General features: G+C 64.9%; 2 protein-coding genes across 5 annotated transcripts; one reads left to right on the forward strand and one right to left on the reverse strand.

The window, feature by feature from the left end:
- Positions 1 to 1479: 1479 nt before the first annotated feature.
- On the forward strand, positions 1480 to 6469 carry LOC113979887 (solute carrier family 25 member 39-like). Of its 4 annotated transcripts, XM_027707161.1 has the most exons (12): positions 1480 to 2402; positions 2505 to 2613; positions 2691 to 2750; positions 3347 to 3391; positions 4054 to 4163; positions 4288 to 4355; positions 4476 to 4600; positions 4772 to 4945; positions 5040 to 5149; positions 5288 to 5369; positions 5463 to 5543; positions 5623 to 6469. In XM_027707161.1, exons 1-12 carry the CDS (start codon positions 2094 to 2096, stop codon positions 5739 to 5741), a joined length of 1392 nt encoding a protein of 463 aa, XP_027562962.1. In that variant the 5' UTR covers positions 1480 to 2093; the 3' UTR covers positions 5742 to 6469. The 4 variants fall into 4 exon arrangements, with proteins under 4 accessions (XP_027562962.1, XP_027562963.1, XP_027562964.1 ...); XM_027707162.1 differs by lacking the exon at positions 3347 to 3391 and having other exon boundaries at positions 1481 to 2402; XM_027707163.1 differs by lacking the exon at positions 1480 to 2402 and having other exon boundaries at positions 2480 to 2613.
- A 449-nt stretch (positions 6470 to 6918) lies between these two features.
- Positions 6919 to 11440, reverse strand: RUNDC3A (RUN domain containing 3A). The gene is made up of 10 exons (XM_027707166.1): positions 11311 to 11440; positions 11035 to 11168; positions 10286 to 10371; positions 10098 to 10187; positions 9925 to 10005; positions 9295 to 9460; positions 8919 to 9076; positions 8084 to 8221; positions 7853 to 7959; positions 6919 to 7622 (listed from the first exon to the last, which is right to left on the reverse strand). The coding sequence occupies exons 2-10, from the start codon at positions 11062 to 11064 to the stop codon at positions 7480 to 7482; spliced, it is 999 nt and encodes a 332-aa protein (XP_027562967.1). The 5' UTR covers positions 11065 to 11168; positions 11311 to 11440; the 3' UTR covers positions 6919 to 7479.
- Positions 11441 to 11448: the final 8 nt, after the last annotated feature.

Here is an 11448-nt window from a genome sequence, read left to right on the forward strand (position 1 = left end):
CCCCTCGCGGTCCGGCACGCGCCGCCGCTGCCTCAGTTTCCCCCCGGGGGCGGGGGGCGGGCGGCTGGGATGGGGGAGCAGGCGGCCTCGGGCCCCCCGGGCTCCGCTCCTAGGGCGGGGGGGGGCAAGCACCGGGACTGGGGTGGGGGCAGACCCTGAGAGAGGGGGAGTAGAGCCAGGAGAGGGAGATTCTGTGCTTGGAGTGGGCTGCAAAGCCCGGGGGAGAGGACACAGCCCTGGGGTGGGGGCTCCAAGCTCGGGGGGTGTGCAGACCCCAGGTAGGGGTGCGGACCCCAGGTAGAGGTACAGAGCCCAGGTAAGGGAGCTCCGCAGGGCAGTGGGGGGCTGCAGGCTCTACCCAGGTAAGGGTGCAGACCACAGGTAGGGGGGGCTGCCCCTGCCCTTGGGGGGCTCCCCGGGGCAGCGGTCTGGGCTGGGTCCCTGTGAGCCCTGGGAGACGCTCCAGCACCGTCCTCTGCTCCAGGGGAAGGTGGTTTGTCCCCCACCAGCATGAGCCCCCGATGCTCTCTGGGCACTCACAGGGATGGACTGGGGGAACCCTGGAGCAGCCCAGGGTCTGGGAAGCACTAGGGGATCTGCCGGCAGGATTCCACTCTGGCTCGGGGCTGGAGTGCCCAGCTGGGCCCTTCCAATGCGGGGAAGAGCCCCCTGAGCCCCCCCCAGCCCCCTGAGCCCCTTGTCCCTGGGAATTTTTTGCATTGATCATCTTAACTTTTATTTCTTTCTACCCCTTTTTGTCCCAATCATCACTGTGCTGTACTCAGCCCCACCAGCACTCCAGGCTGAGCAGGGGGCTCTGGGCTGGGGGCTTAGGGGCTTATTTTATCCTGGATGGATAAGGGAGCAGCTCCCAGCTGAGAAGGGAGCCCTGGAGGTGCCTCACTCCCCCAGCACCAACAGGGGGGCTGTGTTGGGGCATGTCACGTATAACTAAGTGAGTTTATCAGGTGCTGCAGAGCTGGGAGCGAGAGATTTCCCCCGGCTTACGTAAGGCTGAGCAGCAGGGCTGGGTCTGGGGCAAGGGTCTGGCCCCAGTGCCCTGCCCACGGTTTCGCAATGGCTGTGGGGTCAGTGGGACGAGCACCGCGGTGCCATTCCGTGACGGGCACACGGGGACCTGTGCCCAGACAGCACCCAGATCCCAGCGGGGCCGGCGTGTGCCAGGATAAATCCAGCTCCCCGTGGGACTGGTGTGTGTGGTGCCAGGACAGGCCCAGCTACTGGTGAGGCTGGTGGGTGTGGTGCCAAGGTAAACCTAGATCTCGTGGTGGGGCCAACTGTGTGGTGCTGGGACAGACCCAGCTCTCTTGATGGGGCTGAGTGTTGGGACAGACCCAGCTCTCCCCGTGGGGCTGAGTGTGTGGTGCCAGGATGAACCCAGCTCTCCTGGTGGGGCTGTGTGTCGGGACAGACCCAGCTCTCCCAGTGGGGTTGGCACGTGTGGGCTTAGGGCAGACCCAGCTCTCCCGGTGGGGCTGAGTGTGTGTGTTGCCAGGGTAAACCCAGGTCTGGTGGGGCCGGCACGTGTGGGGCTGGGACAGATCCAGCTCTCCTGGTGGGACAGGTGTGTGTGGGTTCAGCACAGACCCGGCTCCCGGTGGGGTTGGCACGTGTGGGTTCAGGACAGACCTGTCCTGACTCGCAGCCTTGGGCACCCGGCAACTCCTGAGCCTGTAACCGAGAGATTTATGACTCCTCTGACCTTGCAAATTGCTGAGTCAGATGGGGAAGGTTTTTTGCTGCGTTCCCCGGCTTTAAAAAACCCTGTAGGTTCCCAAAGCTTGGAAGCCCTCCTGCTGTGGCCCCAGCCCTGTCCCAGCATGAAGATCATCCCCGGGCTGTGGCAGGAGGGAGCAGCTGGTGCTGAACGTGCTGGAGGTCAATTCTCTGCGTCCTCCTCCCTGGGAAGGGTGCAGTATCCCCTGCTTCCTGAAGGCAGCACATCAGCTCCGGGGGCTGCAGCCTTGCCAAACCTCAGGGGAATCAGGCAGAAGGTTTGGGATGCCCAAACCCTTTTTGGGGAGCTTGTTGGAAGCTCATGAGGGGGATCCCCCCTCCCCTGGTGCCTGCCCATGGGTGCACTGCTCTGCTGCACAGGCTCTGCTGCCTTCCCAGCTGGGGCTGATCTTTGGACTTTGTTCCTTCCTGTCCTTAATTTTCCAAGTGCAGGGAGGGGAGAGTCCTCCCTTTCCAAGGACATGGAAGGCTGGCCTGGACTGTCCCCACCTCTCCAGCCAGACTGGGCCCATTGCCAGCGTGAGGCCAAGGGGGTGTTATCGGGGCTGGGCCAGCCCCAGGAGCCAGTCCCTGTCCCCCCCTTGGGCCACCACGATTATGGGGGGCCCTCGCCAGCCCTGTGCTGCACCGATAGCACGGTGGAGGTGGGACACTGACCTCACACCACTGGAGTGGGGATGCTGGGGGGGCTCCCAGGGGAGCCAGGGACCCCCCTGGCCTCGAGCATCCCCCGCCGTGCCTTGCAGGGGGACGGTGCCATGGCTGAGAAGACGACACCGAGCCCCGGCGTGGGCATCACGCCGCTGCAGCAGATGCTGGCCTCGGGGACAGGCGCCATCCTCACCTCCCTCTTCGGTGAGCACCACAGGGTGGGCGCTGGGGCGGGGGGCTGGCACGGGGGGAGTTGTGGCTAAAGGGTGGTGTTGTTTCAGTGACACCGCTGGACGTGGTGAAGATCCGGCTGCAGGCCCAGAGGACCCCGTTCTCCAAAGGTAATCCTGCTCAGGGCAGGGTGGGGGGCTCCAGGCAGCCCCCCAGCCAGCTGGCGAGCAGCCCGTGGGGATGGCTTGGTTGGCAGAGCCAGTGGCAGGGATGTCTCGGCTCCAGAGCTTGGGGCCATTGCGAGGTGGCAGGTTACCATGGGCCCCTCATCCTGACGAGCTCGGGGGGCCCTGCTGGGGGAGCTGGGCTCGTGCTTGGCTCTGTCCTTCCCCCTCCGCAGCCCGGTGCTGAGGGGGGTCAGCACTGTGCCTGGCAGCCCCTAGTCCCTGGGGAGCAGGGCAGAGGGGCTCACCCTACTCCAGCTGCTCGCTGTTCCCCCAGTGCCTTTGTTCCAGTCTCCACACTGCTCCCCATGGGCTCTACCCTCCATCTACCCCCATCCTGTGGGGTCAGTGGGCTGGGCCCAAGGGACTGGTTTGGTGACAATAGGGACTGCTTGAGAAGTGGCTGTGGGGGCATCCAGCCCCCTCACCCACGGAGGTCTCCCACTGCCCGGCTCAGAGCTGCAGTGCACACGTGTGTCCCGGCCCCGGGAGGTGGCACATCCCAGTGCCGGTGCTCAGTGTGTCCCCATTGTGTGTTTCAGTGTTGCCAGCGCAGGCAGTGCCCTGGGGCGCTCAGCCAGCCACATGTGAGTACGCCCGGGGGCTCCAGGCAGCTCCTGCTGCCAGTGGCTTCGCTTTCCCAAACCTCGATCCCAGTTTGCTTTTCCACTGGTGGCAACTCGGGCTCCTCTGGCTGTAGGGGCATCCCTGTGGCGTGGGGGCTGCCATTGTCCCCAGTCCCAGCTGTTCCTGCAGCCCTGCTTTGGGGCTGGCTGTGCCACATCCATGGGGTCTGCTGGGGGGTCTGTTGTGCAACAGGCCTGGCTCTCTGTGCTCCCCCTCTCTGTACTGTTGCTACGTGAAAGTCCCTTTGGATCTCCACTGCCTGGGTCCCTCTGCCTGGCCTGAGAGCACAGTGGAGGGGCCATGGTGTCCCCACTGTGCCACGGCAGCAGAGCCAAGACCAACCAAGGCATAAAACCCCTCCTGCCACTGGCAGTGAGTCCTGCTGTGCCCCCGTCCCTGCTGTGGAGCTGAGTGTCCCCCACCCTGTGGGTCTGGCTGTGGTCAGACCCTGGCCAGAGGGTTCTCCCCCTCCTGGCCTTGGCCTGGGGCTGGTCCCACTGGGCTCAAGCACTGAGGGTTTGGCTTCTTCCTGGAAGGAAGGCTTTGGGATCAGATGTGCTGGGTGTGGGGCAGAGGGGAAAGGTCTCCTGTCTAACAGTGATGCCATTGCTTCCTGCCTCAGGGAAGTGTTTCCTCTACTGCAATGGGCTCATGGACCACCTGTACGTCTGCCAGAACGGCAACGGCTGCACCGCCTGGTACAAGGCCCCCACCCACTTCACTGGCACACTGGTAGGGGCTGTGGGCACAGCAGGGTGGGCAGGGGCCTCCCTGTCCCAGAGGGGCGTTTGCTGGGGAGGTGTTTGCCCATCTCCTCCCTCTAACTCCTCTCCCTGGTGCTCCACTCTCTCCCCAGGATGCCTTCGTGAAGATCACACGCTACGAGGGCATCAGGTCCCTGTGGAGTGGCTTGCCCCCCACCCTGTGAGTTTGGGCATTCTGGGTGCTAACACCTACCTGGGCACACAGATATCAGTCCCAAGCCTCCTGCCGGCCCTCAGGGAGTGCATGTGCCCCTCACACCCCTCATCCTCCTCCTCACAGGGTTATGGCCGTGCCAGCCACCGTCATTTACTTCACCACCTACGACCAGCTCCGGGACTACCTTCACGCCCGGACGGGAAGTCGGGGCCCCCACATCCCCTTGCTGGCCGGGGCCCTCGCCAGGCGTGAGTACCCCTCCTCCCTGGGGGTCTCCCCGTGCCCACCCTGTGGTGCCAGCAGAGCGTGGCAGGTCTCGGTGCCCAGTTTCAGCACCTGGCTCTCCCAGCACGGCGCTGATGGCTCCGGGACAGCCTCTGGAGCGGATGGAGCTGATTCCCGGTGTCCCCTCCTTGCAGTGGGTGCCGTGACGGTCATCAGCCCCTTGGAGCTGATCCGCACCAAGATGCAGTCCCGGCAGCTCAGCTACCGTGAGCTGCGCGTCTGCATCCAGTCAGCAGTGGCCCAGGATGGCTGGCTGTCCCTCTGGAGAGGCTGGGGACCCACCGTGCTGCGGGACGTCCCCTTCTCAGGTATGGCTGTGGTGGCACTGGGAGGTGGCAGGGAACCAGGGGTTGGTGTGTCCAGGGTGTCCAGTTGTAGCACTGGTGTCTCCTCTCCCCCCAGCTCTGTACTGGTTTAACTACGAGCTGGTGAGGTCGTGGCTCTGCAGGCAGGCCTGGCTGGAAGAGGCCACGTTCACGGTCAGCTTTACATCTGGGGCCATCTCTGGCACGGTGAGTTTGGGGTGCTGAGGCTCACTCAAGGTGGGGGATGGTCCCTATGGGGAGGGAGGGGTGGGCTGGGATGGCGCAGGGAGGTGACAGCAGAGCTGTCACCAGGTCCAGGCTCACTGCCCCGTGCCAACCCCACAGGTGGCCGCGGTGCTGACGCTGCCCTTCGACGTGGTCAAAACCCAGCGGCAGATCGAGCTGGGAGACAGCGAGGTGCACCCAGGTGAGGGGCCAGGCCTGCAGGCAGGTGCCTGGGGGGCATCCAGGACTCCTCATGGGCATCCCTAGACCCTCACCCACTCCCCTCTCCCCACAGTCTCAGCCTCCAAGCCTTCCTCCACCTGGCTGCTCATGCAGCGGATCCGCGCCGAGTCTGGCACCCGGGGGCTGTTTGCAGGTGAGGACGTGCCCTGGCCCTGTGCTGGGGTTCCAGGTGCCCTGGTGTCACCCCAGGGCTGACAGCGCTGTCCTTGCAGGCTTCCTGCCCCGTGTCATCAAGGTGGCACCTGCCTGTGCCATCATGATCAGCACCTACGAATTCGGCAAGACCTTCTTCCAGAAGCTGAACCAGGAGCGGCGGCTGCGGGGGTTGTGAGCAGGGCTGGGGCAGGGCTGTGTGTGGCCGTGCCCAGGGGACAGTGCCAGCCCTACTCCGGCCGGGAGTCCCGGGAGCGGCGATCCACACTCAGCTGTGCAGAGCCCAAGTGCCTTCATCCCGCACTCTGCCTCCCCACACACGGAGCCAGGGCCCCACTCCTTGTCCCAGCCACTCTGGGGGACACCTGTGCCTGCTGCTGTGACACTGGGGGGGGACATGGAGCCCCCCACACTCATCCCTTGGGGCTGGACAGATGCTCCTGCTGCTGGATTCATGGACACTCTGGCAAGGATGGGGTGTCCCAGGTGACTTGGCCTGGCAGGAGATGGAGCTGGGGCTCAGGCGAGGACCAAACCCCAAACCTCAGAGCCTTCTCTGCCTGCCCGGGCCCCCCAGCCCTGCTCTGCCCAGGGGTCCATCACTCACGCACAGCCTCCCCTTGCCGGCTCTGCATGGGGACACGACAGGACCCTCTCCCTGCCTCTGGACCTTTCCTCTCACTGGGGATGTCCCTGTCCCCTGCCAGACCCTGGGTCGGACAGACCCTGCGTGGGGACAGACCTCGCTGCTGCTCCAGGGGGCCGGGGGGCACTGTGGCACCCCCTGCCCTGTCCCTTCACTGCAGGGGCCTGCCCCAGCTCTGCGGGCACTGCCCCCACCTTCCCCTGGGACTCACGGGGGGAATTCCTCTTATTTTCTTAAATAAAAGAAAAATTTGTCTCATAGTGGAAGGGTTTCTCTCCCTGTGTGCTGGGGGCTGTGAAAGGCCCCAGGGGCACCCCCCAGGGGTGCCAGCCATGTCCCTGCTGTGGGTGACAGTACTGTCACCCACTGGGTCCTTGCTGGGCTTTGACTGAGGGTAAGGGGACCCAGGACTGCCCTGCTCCCCCCAGCAGCACCCCACTGCTGATGGGACAGGGGGATACCCCATCCCTGCTGACCTGCTGTGTCCCAAAGATGCTCTCCCTGCCCAGGGGGGCTGGAGGAGGCTCACTGGACCCTCCCCAGCACCCCTGCCTGGGCCAGGACCTCATGGTGGGGGGCACAAGGGGTCTGTTCCCCCTCTCCCAGCAGGGGGGGTGGGTGACAGGCCAGCTCTGCTTGCTGCATTTATTGATTTCTTTTTGCTCCAACAAGGCAGATGGGGCTGAAATAAAAACCAAAATCACCCAAAACAACCCAAAACCCAGGGGAGGATGGGGAGGGGAGGAGAAAGGGGAGTTCTACCCCTGTCATGGGGATGCTGCTGCAAGGAGGGACAGCTAGTTCCCAAAGTGGGGGACAGGCAGCCCCCCAAAGCAGAGGGACTGGGGAAGGCCAGGTGGGCACTGAGGGCTGAGCAGGACGGACAGCGGGGCTGTGCCCAGACCCTCACCCCTGGAGGGGGCCTGGCCCTGACCCCCCCCCTTGCTCCCCAGCAGCTGTCGCTCCCAGTGTCCCCCCCACGGCACAGTTCATCCCCCCCATCCCCAGCTCGCCTGGGTCCCAGTCCTGCATCCCCCATCCCAACGGGTCCATGTCTCCAGCCGGGGTCCAGGCTGGGGGTCCGAGGCGCGGCCGGGGGTGGGATGTCGAGATGGGGAGGGGGATGCCCGTCCCCAGCCTCCCTGGTGGGTTCGGCGAGTCCCTCGTCGGTCCCAGGGTGGCGAGGGGGGCCGAGCTCAGTCCTGCGCCGCGACGCTGGGCCAGGCAGCCGGGCCGGGGGGCGGCGAGGGGGCCGAGGGGGTCGAGAGCCTCAGCTGGGGCTGCGGGTCGGGCTGGCTTCCGTGCTGTCGCTCACCAGGCACTCGTTGGACTTGAGGCTGGCCAGGGACTTGCAGCTGGGCAGGGAGGCCAGGGAGCCGCAGAGCCCCAGCATGGAGGGCGTGGGGTCCTTCCCTGTGGGCAGAGAGGGGTGTCACGGGGGGCTGTGGCCTCGCACCCCAGCCCTGCCACCACAGAGGGACGGGGACCACCCCTCCAGGAGGGACCCTGGGTGTCCCTACACTGCTGGGACTGCACTCCTGCCACAAGGAAGGGGCTGTTGGGAGGGTTCAGACACCTGGGTGCGTGTGGGGGGACACGCTGAGCCCTGTGGGGCACCCACTGGTGGGTGGGGGGTGTCTTACCCAAGGGCCCCCAGGGTTCGCCCTCGCGCTTGCCCTCGCCCAGGCGCTGGGAGTCGGAGCTGAGGCTGTTCTCGGCCGAGAGCTGGTCGGTGCTCACGAAGCTGTGCCTGCAGAGGGACGATGCTGAGCCCTCCGGGGCTGGCACAGCCCTTCTCCCCGTCCCCCCTCCCTCGGGGCAGGGCAGGGTGCTGGGCACAGGTCGGGGGGGCTCTGCCCCCAGCACGATGTTACCTCCTGTAGAGTTTGCTGTCCGAGCCGCTCTCGTTGCCGTTGAGGGTCCCCAGCGAGGGCCACTGGTTGACCAGGGGTGTCACCATCTCCTTGGAGAGCTGGGCCAGCTGTGGGTTCTCGCAGGGGATCAGCCCCGTCCTGCGGCAAAGGCGGCTGCTCAGCACCCGGCACGGCCACCGGTGCCGGGGACCTGCCGGGCGACACGGCCCACGGGATGTGTGGGGCACTGGGGACCCACCGCATCCCACGGGGCACATGGGACACCGGGGACCCTCCGTGTCTCATGGGATATATGAGGCATTTGGAACCCATCATGTCCCATGGGATATATGAGGCACTGGGGACCCTCCATGTCCCATGGGATATATGAGGCACTGGGGGCCCATCATGTCCCATGGGGGAGAGGGGACACTGGGGACCCTCCGTGTCCCCCAGGCCATATGGGGAACCTGGGTATTGGGAACCTGCCACCCATCATATCCCATGGGATATATGGGGTATTGAGGACCCATCACATCCCACAGGGCAGATTGGGCACACTGGGGACCCTCCATGTCCTATGGGATATATGGAGCACCTGGGCATCAGAGACCTGCCACCCATCACATTCCCTGGGGCAAATGGGATACCAGGGACCCACTGTGTCCCACCCAGGCCCTGGGAACGCCACATCCATCACACCCCACAGGGTGTATGGGATGCCAGGGACCACCCCTCACCCTGCCCCTCGGGATCGATGGGGCCCTGGGGACCACCCACAGCCCCTGGGGCACCCAGTCTGCAGGGACCCCCACCCAGCCCGAGCCCCCCGCAGCAGCGGCAGACCCCCACTCACAGCTGCTCCTGCAGCTCCAGGATGACGCCCTCCAGCTCCCTCTTCTCCAGCTGGTTCTGCACCATCACCTCCTCCAGCCGCAGCTTCAGCCGCTTGTTCTCCGCCTCCAGGTCCTTCAGCTGCGACTCCCGCAGCCGCACCAGCTCCTCCAGGTACCCCTACGGGAGGCCACTGTCACCACTGGTGGCCCCGCTGCCACCACAATGTCCCCAGGGCCACTCAGGGTGACAACAAGAGAACTGGGTCACCACAGCAGTGGGATGAAGGTCTGCGGACACCACTGGGCTGTGGGAGAGGGGATGCAGGGGCAGATGCTCCAGGCTGGAGCATCCCAGGGGGGTTGATACCTTGACAGCCCCATCCCAGCTCCCGGTACCTTTTGGGCATAAACGATGCGGAATTTCTGCTCCATCTTGCGCCACTTGTTGTACCAACTGTCCTCGTCGGTGACCAGGGGCAGGTAGGGGTGTTCAGGTGAGCTGTCCTCGCTCGTGCTGCTCTCCACGCTGCCCCGCTCCTCCTCCTCGCTCAGGTAGTCGTAGCTGGGGGGTGCAGGGGCTCAGTGGGGGCTGTCACACAGCCAGGGAGACCCACCAGGGTGCCAGGGCAGAGACAAAACCCACCGAGGGATCCAGAGACCCCAAAAAACCCATCCAGGGAGCCCCCAGACTCCCAGCATATGTAGGTGCAGGTGGGTCCTGCTACTCTCCGAAACACAACAGGGACCCCCAAAGACCTTCCCAAACTGATCCAGGGGTGGGGAAACCTCCATGTCCCCCAAAACCCACCAAGGGACCCCCCCTCTGACCCAACCAAGGGAGCCCCCAGACCTCCAACACCTGCAGGTGCAGGTGAGTCCTGCTGCACCCCAAAAACCACCAGGGACCACCCAGGCCCCCCCAAACTGACCAAACGGGGGGGGACCCTAAAATCCCCCCAAAACCCATCAAGGGACCCCAAAACCCCCCCCAAACCCCAGGGAGGGCACCAGGGAGCCGGCTCTTACCTCTGTGTGAACTTCAGGTAGGGCGTGTAGTCGATGACCACGGGCGTTTTACCGTCCATCACCTCTCCCTTCAGGCAGAAGCTGAGCAGTGGCAGTGGGAGAAGGAGCAGAGGGTCAGGGCACCCCAGGGGGGTCAGTCAGGGCCTGTGTCCCACCGTGTCACCCGCCCCTACCTGAAGTCGATGGCGCTGAGCCCGATGAGCATCCCCGTGAGCACCGTGGACTCCTCCCGCAGCATGATGGCCCCGTCGTCGTAAAACCGCCTGCGGGGAAACGCGTGGTACCCCAAAACCCACCCCAAAACACACCCCGGGCCCAGTGCAGGCGTGGCCATGGCCGGGGGGGCCGTGGGGCTGCTCACCTGGTGGTCCGTGTGTCCCGCAGGGCCGTGGAGATGTACTCGGACATGCGCTTCTCCATCAGCGCCACGCGGATCCACGCCCGGCCCTGCAAGGCAGCGCCGCAGGCAGCCCTGAGGGGGGGCTGCCATTGGGTCCCCCCCTCACAGCTGCCCCTCACCACAATCCCACCCACCCCTGGTGCTCTGGGGACCAGCAGATGGGCGTTCCCCACCCGGGAGTGGCTTTTGACCCATTTTTCGGTCCCACAGGGACCCACAGCTCCTGTTGCACCCTGGTGATCCCATGGGGTCGTATGGGGGGCAAAGAGGGAATGAGAATGGGATGGGATGGGAAGAGGGGTGGGATGGGATGGGAAGAGGGGTGGGATGGGATGGGAAGAGGGATGGGATGGGGTGGGATGGGATGGGAATAGGGGTGGGATGGGATGGGATGGGATGGGATGGGGTGGGAATAGGGATGGGGTGGGATGGGATGGGGTGGGATGGGGATGGGATGAAATGGAATGGGGATGGAATGGGATAGGAATGAGTATGGGACAGGATGGGACAGGGACAGGGATGGGGATGGGAAGGGGATGAGAAAAGATAAAGTTGAGGATGGGATGGGATTAGGATGGGATGGAGGTAGGATATGGATGGAGATAGAAAGGGAATGGGTCCGTGTACCAGGGACAGGGTGTGAATGGAAGCAGGGGAGGCAAGAATAGGAATGGCAATGGGGACAGGGCTGGGGCTGGCGCCCTCCTGACCTTGGCCCTGGAGGTGCTGATGTTCTCCATGTTCTCGATGCTGCTGACACAGTTGTTGGGGACCTTGCTGCAGGCCAGGCGGATGTAATCCCAAAACCCGCGCTGCCCATCGGAGCTGAACCAGCTGACAGGGCCTGCGGGCACCCAGGGGCTGCGGTCGGGGGCTGCTGTGCTGGCAAAGCCCCTGACAGAGCCCGGACACAACCCCTGGTGCCACCGTGGGCATCCCCACCCACCCTGGGCCACAGGGGTGGGGACAGGGACGCCCCCCGTTACCTTTGAAGCGGTGGCTGAGGATCTGCTCGAGGATGGCGGCGAAGTTGACGAACTCCTCGGAGGAGTCATCGATGGGATCCGCCGTGTACTTCTCCAGGAGGGTCTTCACCGAGAACCTGGCAAGGGTTTGGGCGTCAC

This window comes from Neopelma chrysocephalum, unplaced genomic scaffold, assembly GCF_003984885.1.
Source record: "Neopelma chrysocephalum unplaced genomic scaffold, ASM398488v2 Primary Assembly neopelma1_90276, whole genome shotgun sequence".
In the NCBI taxonomy this organism is placed as follows: domain Eukaryota; kingdom Metazoa; phylum Chordata; class Aves; order Passeriformes; family Pipridae; genus Neopelma; species Neopelma chrysocephalum.